Here is a 13,109-nt window from a genome sequence, read left to right as displayed (position 1 = left end):
TCAGATTAAAATTTGACCTTAAAATAAGATTCAGTCAGATGAAATCCAACCTGACTCCTGACCTTCTTTGGGAGGATTAGCTTCTTACTGCAGCTGTTAAACCAGATCCCTCACTTTGACGGCGAATATTTAGATTTTATTCAGTTACTTGGACTTTTAAGTCATTTTCAATTAAGTTTAGCGTTGACTGAAGTTAAACTAATTTGGAATAATCAAGTCTTTGTGCTGTATGTCTGTAACGTGTGTGATTATGATGAAGAATTCGTTAGAAATCAGGTTCCTCTAATCTCCATCCTGATTACACAAACTGCTCTGTTTACATTAAGAAATCAGCTTAGTGCTGAAAGCCGACTGTAACCCGGTTAATGCGTGTAAATAGATGACTGAAACACTTTCATTTAGAACCTTTATTAAGGGATTTTCTCTCCGTCTCCTCTAATTTCTGCCTTTCTGGTTTCTCTGGATCAACAACCAACATGAAGATCATCTAAAAGCAGCGGCTAACTCTTGTTTTATTTGTCAGTAGTTTTTGTGCTGATATTTTTTCAGAAATCAGATCAATCTGTGAAGCTTCTCTGCTCTCAGTCCTCATTATTCCAGGAGAAAGTACAAAAAGAATCAGTCACCATGAAAATACATAAAATCTATAAAGAAAGATGCAAAATCTCGACAAAAAGCTGTGAAATGACAACAAAAAGACAGAAATTTACTATAAATATATAAAATTACCACAATAAGACACAGAATTACTTTAAATAGATGCAAAATCATCACCTAAACACACAAAATCTCTACAAAAAGATGTGAAATTACCACAAAGACTTAAAAATCCCCTCAAGAAGATGCAAAATCGCCACAAAAATACACAAAACCAACTCAAAAAGACACAAACTCACCACTAAACGACACAAGATTATCACAAAAAAGTGTCAAATAAAGAAAAGATGCAAAATCATCATAATAAAGTTGAAATAATCACAAAAAGATGCAACATCATCACAAAAAAATCATCATAAAGACATAAAATCACTATGAAATGACATGAAATCTCTAAAATCATTACAAAAAATGTGAAATCATGACAAAAAGACAGCAAAATCTCAACAGATGCCAAAACACCACAAAAAGACACAAATTATCACAAAAAGACCAAAATGATCTCAAAGGGACACAAAATCACCAATAAATGACACAACCTTAAAAAGATGTAAAAACATTTTAAAAAGATGCAAAATCATCACAATAAAGTTGAAATGATCACAAAAAGATGCAACATCACCACAAAAAAATCATAATAAAAAGGCATAAAATCACTATGAAAGGACAAAATCTCTAAAGATGCAAAATCACTACAAAAAACGTGAAATCACTACAAAAAGACACTAAAATCGCCACCTAAACATGCAAAGTATCTACAAACACTTGCCAACACGAGATGAAATTACCACAAAAACATGCAAAATCACCTAAAGAAGATGCAAAATCACAACAAAAAGACACAAAATGACATTAAAAAGATGCAACATCACCACTAAATGACAGAATATTACCTTAAAAAGATGTAAAATCATAAAAAAATGACACAAAATCATCATGATAAAGTAAAAACGATCACAAAAAGATGCAACATCATCACAAAAATCATCATAAAAAGACAGAAAATCACCATGAAAATTCAAGAAATCTCTAAAGATGCAAAATCACTACCAAAAAAACGTGAAATCACTACAAAAAGACACCATTATTGCCACCTAAACACGCAAAATCTCTACAAACAGATGCCAAAACACCACAGACAGATGTGAAACTACCACAAAAAGATGCAAAATCACCGAAAGAACATGCAAAATATCCACAAAAAGACACAAAATGACCTCAAATAGATGCAAAATCACCACTACATGACAGAATATTACCACAAAAAGATATAAAATCATAAAAAAGATGCAAAATCACCTAAACAAATCATCATAAAAAGACATAAAATCACCACAGACTCAAAGTAAGCACAGAAAGATATGAATTTTTTTTGTTATATTTTCAGAAATCATTTGAAGCAGGTTACAGTGATTTAATCTGCTGTAATACTGACTGTTTATGTTGGTTTAGATTGATTTAGGCTGATAAATCTGCAGGTAGAACATTTAGTTCATCTCCTGATTCACTGATGGTTCATTAATGTTTGCAAATAAATCACTGTAACTCTCATATTGTGTGATTTTCTTTCAGTAGCTTCTTAAACAGCTGCAAAAAGATGATTAATCTGTCATCTCTTTGTCAAAATATCCAGATTTATGAACTCATGAAACCATATTTCATCAGTGCTGCTGTGGAAAAACTCTTTTTTCTCCATCTTTTCTCCATTACAACCACCTGGTGGCGCCAAAACACAAACAAGCCAAAAACAGACACGAACACTGTGATCCACATCATTTATTTCTGGATCAAATATTTTCTCAAAGCTATTCAAAGTGCTTAATCCCCCAATGGGCTTAATCCTAAATCCAGCTGAGGATGCTGCTAACAGACAGCAGACGTAGCGACACCGCAGACTGTAAACAACTAAATCATGCATCAAAATCTGCTCTACTGTAAATAATTCCTGAACTCAGCATCAAAAAAATGGAACAATCTGTGTTTTAGGAGGATCACTGGTAATTTCATACAGTAGAAAGCTCGTTAAACTCATGCAAATTGATGCACAGCTTCTATTTCTGCAGCACATCTCTGATGGCCTTTTAAGGATTCTCTGAAACTCAGACATTCGGTGACAGCGAGAACACTGTGGAGGTGTTAGTCTACCGCACAGCCACAGGAATATTTTACAGGTGAAATGAGATGTGCAGCCACAGAACACACATTTGTTGTGTTCCCACTGTTTTCTAATTAGGTGCCGAGAGATTTTTTTCTTTTTCAGGCTCGCAGTTTCTTTATTAATGACAAACGCGGATGAGACACAAAAAAACCCACACAGACGAACACGATTACTGCTCAGGCCTCCTCACTTCCACAGAAACGCTCCAGAAATCAGATAAACATCTCTCCAAACTGATTCTGTGCAGCGTAATCTCAGCATGTTGTTGCTTTCTACCTGCACACAGAACAGGAAACGGCACCAACAGCTGGAGTATTCAGGTCACAAATTCTCTTTGCATGCTACCGTCAGAGGAAAGTTCTTATTTTTGGCAGCTACCTGGTAGCATTTTCATAACCGTAAACTGGTCCAACCTGTTGGAGACTGCCAGGGCCAAATTATCAAACTGAACATTTAGTGGGAGTCGACTCCAAACTACTGTTGTGAAAGAAGAAAGTAACGGAAGTGTGGCTGCATTTAGTGCAAACAAATGGACAGGAAGTCAAGTGTAAAGGAAAAAAAAATTAACAATATGACCAAAACAGGACAAAAAAAAACAAACACTAAGAGACAAAATGACATAAAAAGGAGGCAAAATGTATAAAATCTGAAACAAAACATCACAAATGTGCCAAATAAAGACCAAAATCCAACAAAAGCAATCACGTAAAGAGACAGAAATGAACAATGTGGGACACAAAATGACCACATAAAGACACAAAATCACCTCAAATAGATGCAAAATCGCCACATAAGCACACAAAATCTCAACAAAAAGATGTGAAATTACCAGAAAGACTTAAAATCCCCTCAAGAAGATGCAAAATCCCCACAAAAAGACACAAAACCACACCAAAAAGACACATATTCACCACTAAATGATACAAGATTACTAACAAAAAGTGACAAATAAAAAAGACGCAAAATCTAACAAAAACAACCATAAAGAGACATAAATTAAGAATACAGGAAACAAACTGACCAAAAAACAGAATTAATGGTTACAAGAAGATGCAAAAGAATCCAGATGTGACCAAAACAACCACAAAGAGATGCAAATTAGCCAAAATAGGACCAAAAAATGACCACAAAGAGACAAAATGGCATCAAAAGGCAGCAGAATGAATGAAACCAGACACAAAATGTCAAAAATGTTAAAAAAAAAACACCAAAATGTAACAAAAAACAACCACAAACAGACATAAATTAAGAATATGTGACATAAAATTACCAAAAATGGAACAAATAGATAAAAGTAGATGCAAAACAATGAAAACATGACACAAAATGACCAAGCTGGGGCAAAAGTTATCATAAAGAGTTGTGAAACAAAGACAAACAGACATTAAATTAACAATATGTGACACAATATGACCAAAATGTGCCAAAAAAAAAAAAAAAAAAACACCAAGAGACAAATTGGCAACAAAAGGATGCAAATTAGATGAAATCAGAAAATGTCACAAATGTGGCACAAAAATGACCAAAATCTAACAAAAACAACCATAAAGAGACAAAAATTAACAACATGGGACAAAAATAGGAACAAAAAATGACCACAAAGAAGCAAAATGGCATGAAAAGGCACCAAAATGAATAAAATCAGACACAAAATGTCCCAAATGTACCACAAAATGACCAAAATCTAACAAAAACAGCCATAAAGAGACACAAAATTAACACAAGAGGTAAAAAGACGGAAAAACGGAAAAACCAACACGAAAAATTTCAAAATCGCCACAAAAAGATGCACATTTTCAGAAATCCTATGAACATGTACAGCTGCTCTACTGCAAGTAACTGTGATGACAATGATCAGGAATCTTCTATTATTAACAGCATGTGACAGCAGGGAATCTGTCAATCATAACTATGTTACTGTATTAATAATAAGGGTTACTGTAACTGAAGCTGCCTGTTCACTTAGCCGCTAACCGCTAGCATAGCCTTAGCCACTGTGAAAGCTGCTAATTGTCCTCATTTGTGGAGACGTTTGTGTTTTGTGTTCAGCAAAGTGTTGCAGTTATTCTGACTTTAGAAAGATGTTCTGGTGCTCCAGGTAGCGCTAGCTGCGTGCTAAGAGGAACAGGAAACCCATCAGCAAAATAAGTTGCTTCAAAATTTCAAATAATCCATGTAGAAAATACTAAAACATTCAGCTGTTTTGTAAATGTGCTTGTCCGGAGACCAAATCTAAAAAAAAAACAAAACAAACAAACAAACAAAAAAAAACAACTAAGAGAAAAGAATGTTTGAAAATATTTTTTTAAATACCTGATAAATCTCCCTAAAATCCCCCTAAAATGTAATTTTTCTCTTGTCACACCCCACTGATGACCAGATTGAATCTCAAATAAAACAGTTAAAATGAAATTTAAATCTCCTTTTTCTGGTTTTATTTTTTTCATTGTTGTCTCATGTAATTGTGGGAACATTTTTCTTGATCAACACAATATTTTAAATAATAATAATAATGCACTGAAGGTGTGTCCCACAACAACCCTGTTAGCGTAACCTTTTTAGCTGGGAGAAGAAGAAGAAAACAGTGAATCACATGATACGCTGGAATTAACATCATCAAACAGTTTTCCAAAAGAATGTGTAGAGCAAAGCTATGTCCTCTTTTATTTTTTACATTTTCATAACATTGTCTGCTTTGACTGAATGTATCACTGGACTTCATGTTATCAGGATAGGACAAATTCTTTTTACTTTTTTCTTTACGGTTTTCCATCAGTAAATTTGTCCTCTTGGTCAGCAGTAACAGCTAGCTAAAGATCTAGCATGTACTCCTGAGAAAAAGCTAACATTAGCATGGATTAGCAACCCTGTTACTGCGACTAGAGTTAGGTTAGCAAACAACAACATTATTATAGAATTATAAAACAACAATACTAATACAATTTGAGCCAATCAAGCCTTTGATAGTTTATTACCTATTATTGATGAATATGGAGCAGAAAACTGTAAAAGAGAAGGTTTATTTTTCAAACATTTTGAAGCCCAAATGTCCTCCAATTCTGCAATGACCCTGAACTTCGGCTAACTCACCTTCCAAACACAGCTATGCTAACTGACCGCTACTCCAGAGAAGGACAGACTTAGTTAGCTGTGTAGTTTAGGTGAAGTTGAGAATGAGGTTCATTTTATGTTTTAAAGTCATGTAAACAAAGGTTTAAGTGAGGTACTTTTTAGCAAAATGTCTTCTGTTTATGCTGATTTATTTTGGTTGGATGACCATGAAAAATGTGCATTATGTTTTAGAAGGGGAACCTTTTTCATGGCAGAATTTCTTTGCTGGGCCTGAAATAAACAGCAATATATTTTGTTTGAGAACTGAGCAGCAGAATGATGTGTTTTGGATGTAGTGCTGCAATGCTGGAAGAAATCAATCAATCAAATTAACCAGAGGTGCTACAGTCCGCTAATGTGCTCATCTGTCTCTCTGAGTAAACAGTATCTTTCAGTGATTGGCTGTTAATCATGATGTGTAACCAATGAGAGCTGAGACCACAGAGTGACTACAGAGATTCAGCTCCATCTGAGCCAAAATAACACAAAATCTGTAAATAAAAATCACAATACTGATAATAGAAAGATTCCCCGATGCTCAGCCTGACGTTTGGTTGATCTCCAGTATTCAGCAGCACATTGAGGTAACACTGGATGAACAGTGGATTGCAGCCCGCAGTGTTCAGGCTGCTGTTTGCTGTTTGAACGCACCTTTAAACTATCACTTCCTCCATCCAGACAAACATGTTCTCTGGATGTGTTCCCCACATGCTGCTACCACAGCTTACCATCAGCTGACAAAAGGGTTAGGGTGAAATAAAACACTCCCCGAGCAAACATCTGCTGTTATTAAGTAGACAAACTTCACTCACAAAGTACACGGCTCCGAAGCTGCCGTGGCCGATCTCTCGGAGGTCAGCGAACAGCTTCTCCGGATCATCTTTGCAGAACAGATCTGCCACCTCGGGGTCCTTCAGATTGCCCGCCCGTGCATTCGAGGGCATGGCCAGGGCCTGAAGCAGAGAGAACACAGGTCAGTGGTGGGAGAGACACTCAGGTTAAAAGTTGAAATAAGGCTTCAGCACCCAACTGTTTCTGTTGTTGTCAAATTTAGCCTCTTTCCTGGTTCATTAAAAGATGATTTTTCACTGAAGACTTGTTCTGAAACGTGAGAATCGGTTTCAAATCACTCAGTGAATCTCTTCAACTTTTGAACTCCTTCCTCTGTGTTTACAGACATTTCTGCAGCATCAAAAACATTAATCATTTTGATTGATGTGCTGAAAAACTCGGCATCACACTTGAAGTCAAAGCAGGTTGAAATGTGTCTTTTTGATTCCAGTGGAGGGGGACCACCCTGGGGTTTATATCTGGATCAGGGACTGGGAGTCCATATTGTTTCTGAAGGATGCAAAGCGTCTGTTTTCCACTTCACTTGTGCAGAAATCATCTAATTAATGTGTTAAACATGCTGGAAAATGCATTCTTGTCCTCTTGTAAAGTGACCCATTTGCAAAAACTCCCTCACATGCACCAAACAGACTCCATCAGCTTCCCTGATATCATCAATCTGTGCTGCACGTCAGAAATATTGTGTAATATCCTAAAAAATACTTTTGGAATGAGAAACTACAAAGAGACATAATACAACTCGTACTAGACATAAAGCGATGATTAAAAAAAAAAAAAGACATAAAGCGACTGCAAAGCGACATAAAGCAACACTAAAGAAATGTAAAGTGACACTGCAAAGAGGCATAGTGCAACTACAAAGAGACGTGAAGCAGCTACAAGAAGATGTGAAGCAACTACGAAGTAAGGCAAAGCAACTACAAAGAAGGATAAAGTGACTACAAAGAGACACAAAGCAATTACAAAAATATGCAAAGTGACCAGAAAGAGAACCACAGCGACTACAAAAAGACACAAAGCAACTTCAAAGAGATGCAAAGTGACAACAAAGAGACTCAAAACAACTAAGAGACATAAAGCAACTACAAAGAGGTATAAAGCAACTACAACGAGAGGTGAAGGGACTACGAAGAGATGTAAAGACACGACAAAGAGGCATAGTGCAACTACAAAGAGACATGAAGCAGCTACAACAACACACAGTATCAAAAACATTAATAATGCTGATTGTTGTGCTGAAAGCAGGTTGAAATGTGTCTTTTTGATTCCAGTGGAGGGGGACCACCCTGGGGTTTATATCTGGATCAGGGACTGGGAGTCCATATTGTTTCTGAAGGATGCAAAGCGTCTGTTTTCCACTTCACTTGTGCAGAAATCATCTAATTAATGTGTTAAACATGCTGGAAAATGCATTCTTGTCCTCTTGTAAAGTGACCCATTTGCAAAAACTCCCTCACATGCACCAAACAGACTCCATCAGCTTCCCTGATATCATCAATCTGTGCTGCACGTCAGAAATATTGTGTAACATCATGGGAATGTCACGACTGGCTGCTTTTGGAATAAGAGTGTGGAGTTAACACGGGATCAAACAGCGGCCTTATCTGAACCGGCTGATCTATCTGGGACAGTAACCAGCTGACATGTGGAGGCTTGAACACGGTGAACTGTGGGAAGAGCCGGTTACAAACAGAACCAGAGTGACGCCACAACGTGGGGGAGACAAAATGGCAGCTGGGTTTCACAAAGTGCACTTCAACATGAATGGAGTTCAATTATTAACTGTTGGCTTCAGTGACGTCTGAGCAAAAATGATGTTTAACAGAATCCAAAATAAGAACGCCGGCAGTGTAATTCATTAACCGGCTACACATGGTGACATTCAGCTTCTCTTTGTGTCGTAAAGCTGCAGAATATCAACTCTAATCTGAGAAAAATGAGGCCGACACTTGATTACAGGTCTGAAAATATTTGTAGCTATTGTATATTTAGATAAAAATGCATTTACTTAAAAAAAGATATGGATAAAAAAAGGACTTAACTATAGCAACAACTGAGTATTTTTATTACCAATTTATCTGCTTCGGGGAAATTAAAGTAAAATTTCAACACATAGATGTTTTATGAATAGATTTTTTTCTGTTGTCCGTCTTGTTTAACTATCTTTTTTAAGTTTGTTAGAAATTGACTGCACACATCTATCTTCTTTTCAGTATTTTATAGATATTATATTTTGTTGAACAGACTGATCTTGCAAGTTTTTATCAATTTCCAACTTGTATTTTTAGTTTTTTATATTTATATTTTAAATTTATCGCACAAGTTGTGATTGTCTTCTGTCTTCTTAACATTTGATATTTAGTTTTGTTTTACAAAATTGATCTTTAAAGCTGGTGTGTCAGGGTTTCCTGGTTTTCCATACTTTATGAAGCTTTAGAGATAGATTTGAAGTTTTGTTTTTATTGGGTTTTCTGTGACTTTTTATTTTATAAATTAATTTTACAAGTTGCTACCCTGTATATTTTGCTGCTGCCGGTTTTATTACACCTATAACACACTTAATTTCATTTTATTTATATCACAGCTTTTAAATATCAAAAACTAATAACAGATATTCATTACAATTTCTTAGGATGGAAATTGGAAACATGTTTTTTCCTTCTTCCTGCATGAATTCAGCAGCAAGACCAAGAAATAAACTACAGTAAAAAAAAACCCAACTCACATTTGCTTTAAAAATGACTTTAAGTGAAATTTTAATTATTTCTCATTGATCGGTTATTATCAGATAGAGCTGTAGGCAGGATATCTGTCAAGACCACTGATAGGTGACTACAGAAAATTTACTGATCTAAATGTACCGATAACCAGAAAAATGCTAAATATTGAATCTGGTCAATAACCAGTCTGAAGATCAAACATCATTACTTCATCATTTTGTCCTTTATGATGTATGTGTCAAATTTTGTCGTAACTGGCAAATGATTTCTTGAGCTGTGCCTTAAGTTTCAGTTTATTCTTTAGTCTGAGTGGACATCTGCAGAAAGCCTCAAGGGAATTAACAAGTTCAGCTGTGGCCAAGAACATGTTTTCTTTTTGCGTCGCATTCACCTTTTTTTTTGCTTTTATATATCTGTGCATTGAAACTTCATACTTGAGAAGTTGGAATCAATAAAAAAGTCTCATATTTGCTTTTAAATTCCTATTTCCATCACAACTTTCAGGAGGAATTACTTCTTTTAAAATGCTGTGACTATTAACAAGAAAAATGCTTAACATTGGTCCAAAAAAATAAAATAATCGATAAGGAGTATAATGATCAGTTCCTAATGAACACAGTGAAGCTGAACTTTGAGATGTAAAATATCATCACTTCATCATTTTATCCTTTAAGACATTTGACAATGAATTGTTGAGCTGTGGCCAAAAATTAATCTGAGTGGACAAATTTTAAGACTTTGGGACCAAAAAACATGTTTTCTTTTTACTAGGGATGTCTGATACTATCGGCCCGATATTGGCATAAAAATGTAATATTAGTCAATATTGTTATCGTTCATTTTTTTTTGCCTATCATGAAAACCAATAAAATAATGCCTGGCTTTCGCTGGCATTTATCAGACGCATAGAGGGATGGAGGGAGAGTGTGAACTGTTGTTTGAGACAATTAAAAGAAAAAAAAGGGATAAATAAGGCATTTTTTCCATAACTTAAGTTAAAATAGTTTTCTTATTTTGCACAGACAATGTTTACATTTGGAAAGCCTTGTTGCATTTCAGAATGCATCCAAAGGGGCATCACAATAAAATTAGGTGTGATGTGTTAATTCCACGACAGGAGATACTAGAAATAGTTAAACAGCCCACATATATCGGTATCGGTTAATATCGGAATCGGAAATTGAGAGTTGGACAATATCGGCATATCGATTATTGGCAAAAAAGCCAATATCGGACAGCGATACTTTTTACGTCACATTGACCTTTTCTTTGCTTTTATGAATCAGTGCGTTAAAATTTCACACTTGAGAAGTTGGAATCAATAAAAATGTGTCATATTTGCTTTCAAATTTAATGTTTTCATCCGGATTTTCATGCGGAATCAACACTTAAAAATAGTGCAACTATTAACAAAGACAGATAGATAGATGGATAGATAGATAATTCATTAATGCAGAGGGAAATTCTGAAACTTTTGCGTGGCTCTACACAGCCAGAGGGAAGTGCACTCACTGGGCTCTGCAGATTCAAAGACTGGCGTTCTACCAGGTGAGCTATTCCTTCACAAAAAACATTATTAGAAGACTTTGTGGCCAAAAACATTTTTCTTTGCTTTTTAGAAATCTGCACCAACAATACTTGACAAGTTACAACTAGTACAATTCTCTCACATTGGCTTTAAGAAGCAGTTTACCAATTATTTAAAAAACGGCTGAAAATGAATCTCTTCCATCACTGAGCTAGTTTGGCTTGAAATGCACGTTTTGTTGTAATGAGTTAAAACACACTCGTCGAGCTCTTTATGCTCAATGAAATCTGATTTAATACAATTTTTTAACACGTAAACTGCTTCAGTTTTCATTGACGCCATCAGAAAGGTCAGAATTCTCCTTGTTTATCAGGAGGCTTCTGGTGGAGGTTGGAGTATTTCATGCAGCTGATAAACCAACATGGAGGACAGCTAACCGACTGAATCTGAGGTGTTTTTTTTTTTTTTTTTTTTTTTTTTACAGATTCAGTAGCAGATTTCAGGGTGATGAAGGAATCAGTTTCTCGATCAACCCAGCAGTCCAGATGTGATTCATCTTCCTGTTCGGTTACTGAGTCACTGTTAAACTCAGTTTTCTGTGCAGCTACAAAGTGCTGCTGAGGAATTTAATTACATGATGATTTAAATGGACTTGAGCAGAAAATGTCAGCTTTAAATTAGTCCAACAACAAATAGCTCTTTTCATTACCGTTTAATCAGCTGTTTGTTTTCTCCACTTATCTACTTGTCATGAAAAAAATAGCAAAAAACAAAAAAGCTTTTCTGCAGCCGAATGTTTCCTTTAGTCCAAATATGTTCAGTTTACAGTCACAGAGGAGAGAAATATTCACTTTTAACACAGAATTTAGACAGTTATTCTTTAAAAATGACCGATTAATAAGTTATCAAAACAGATGTTTTCAAATGTGTTTCAGCGGAAAATCGAACATGCAGATATTAAAATACAATAATTAAAACACTTCATGTAACGCAACACATAAAAAACATCTGAGTCACTATTTATTACTGTATATAAGCAAAATTACCAAAATAGGTCAAGATAACTTCTATTTTCAAGACTTTTTTTACATTTAGGAAGCTGCGATCAAAGAATTAAAACTGGAAAAAAAATAAATCAAAATAATTAATGATTAATTTCATAGATAACTCGTCGATTAATCGTTGCAGATAGACATGTCCCAAAATTTTCTCTGTTGCTTGAAAAATAATAACAGCTGCTGATTAATTTGCTGTTTATTAACTAAACAACTGCAGCTCCAGAAACTATAATAAACCCCTCACTAGTGGGACAAATCTATATATGAATGAAATGAAAATAAACCTAAGAGAAATTATTCTCTATATACATTTAATTAGATTCAGAAACTAAAAAGGCTGCAACTAACTATTATTATTATATGAATATTTTTTGGATTAATTAATTACTTGTTTGGTCAATAAAATGCTAGAAAATGGTGAAAAATGTGGATCAAATGTCTTGTTTTGTCCAAAAATCTTCAGTTTACTGTCACAGAGGAGGAAAGAAACCAGAAGATATTCACATTTAAGAAGCTGAAATCACAGAATTTGGATTGTTTTTGAGATAAAAAACGACTCAGGGACAATAAATCAATTATCATAACAGCTGGTAATTGATTTAACAGCAGGCAGATAGTTGATAAGGTTGCTCCTACTGAAAATTTCCACATTTTCTACTGTTTCTTGAAAATTTGCTAAATTTATTAACTGAACAACTGTGGCTAAAGTTGGAACAAAAGAGAAAAAAAAACAATAATAAACACCAGACCCGTGGGATGAAGCTAAATTTAGCCAAGATAATAAATCAGAGAGAAAAGGAACCTCTACATGGATTTAATTTACATTTAATTACATGATTTTATCTGCTGCATGTTGAGAACCACGACTGAAATCAAAGACCCGCTTAGATAAGCCCATTAAAATCCAAACATGAGCCGAGCCGAGCTTCAGATCAAATCATCTGACTAAACGTGGCCTCCGGCTGTCATCTGAAGCCGCCGCCATCGCCCGTCCGACTCGGCTCCATAATGGGGTTAATGTGTGA

The 13,109-nt window shown here is 35.2% G+C and overlaps 1 protein-coding gene across 3 annotated transcripts in view; it reads right to left on the bottom strand.

Moving 5' to 3' along the window:
• taok2a (TAO kinase 2a) overlaps positions 1–13,109 on the bottom strand; it is a 38,861-nt gene that overhangs the window by 20,410 nt on the left and 5,342 nt on the right. For all 3 annotated transcript variants that reach the window (XM_055005020.1, XM_055005021.1, XM_055005022.1), the window contains exon 2: positions 6,739–6,879. In XM_055005020.1, coding sequence (XP_054860995.1) covers positions 6,739–6,870 — 132 coding nt within the window. In that variant the 5' untranslated portion in view covers positions 6,871–6,879. The remainder of the gene's footprint in view (positions 1–6,738; positions 6,880–13,109) is intronic.

This window comes from Amphiprion ocellaris, chromosome 19, assembly GCF_022539595.1.
Source record: "Amphiprion ocellaris isolate individual 3 ecotype Okinawa chromosome 19, ASM2253959v1, whole genome shotgun sequence".
Taxonomy (NCBI): Eukaryota; Metazoa; Chordata; class Actinopteri; family Pomacentridae; genus Amphiprion; species Amphiprion ocellaris.
Note: the sequence above shows the minus strand (reverse complement) of the source record. Positions and strands in the feature narration are given on the sequence as shown.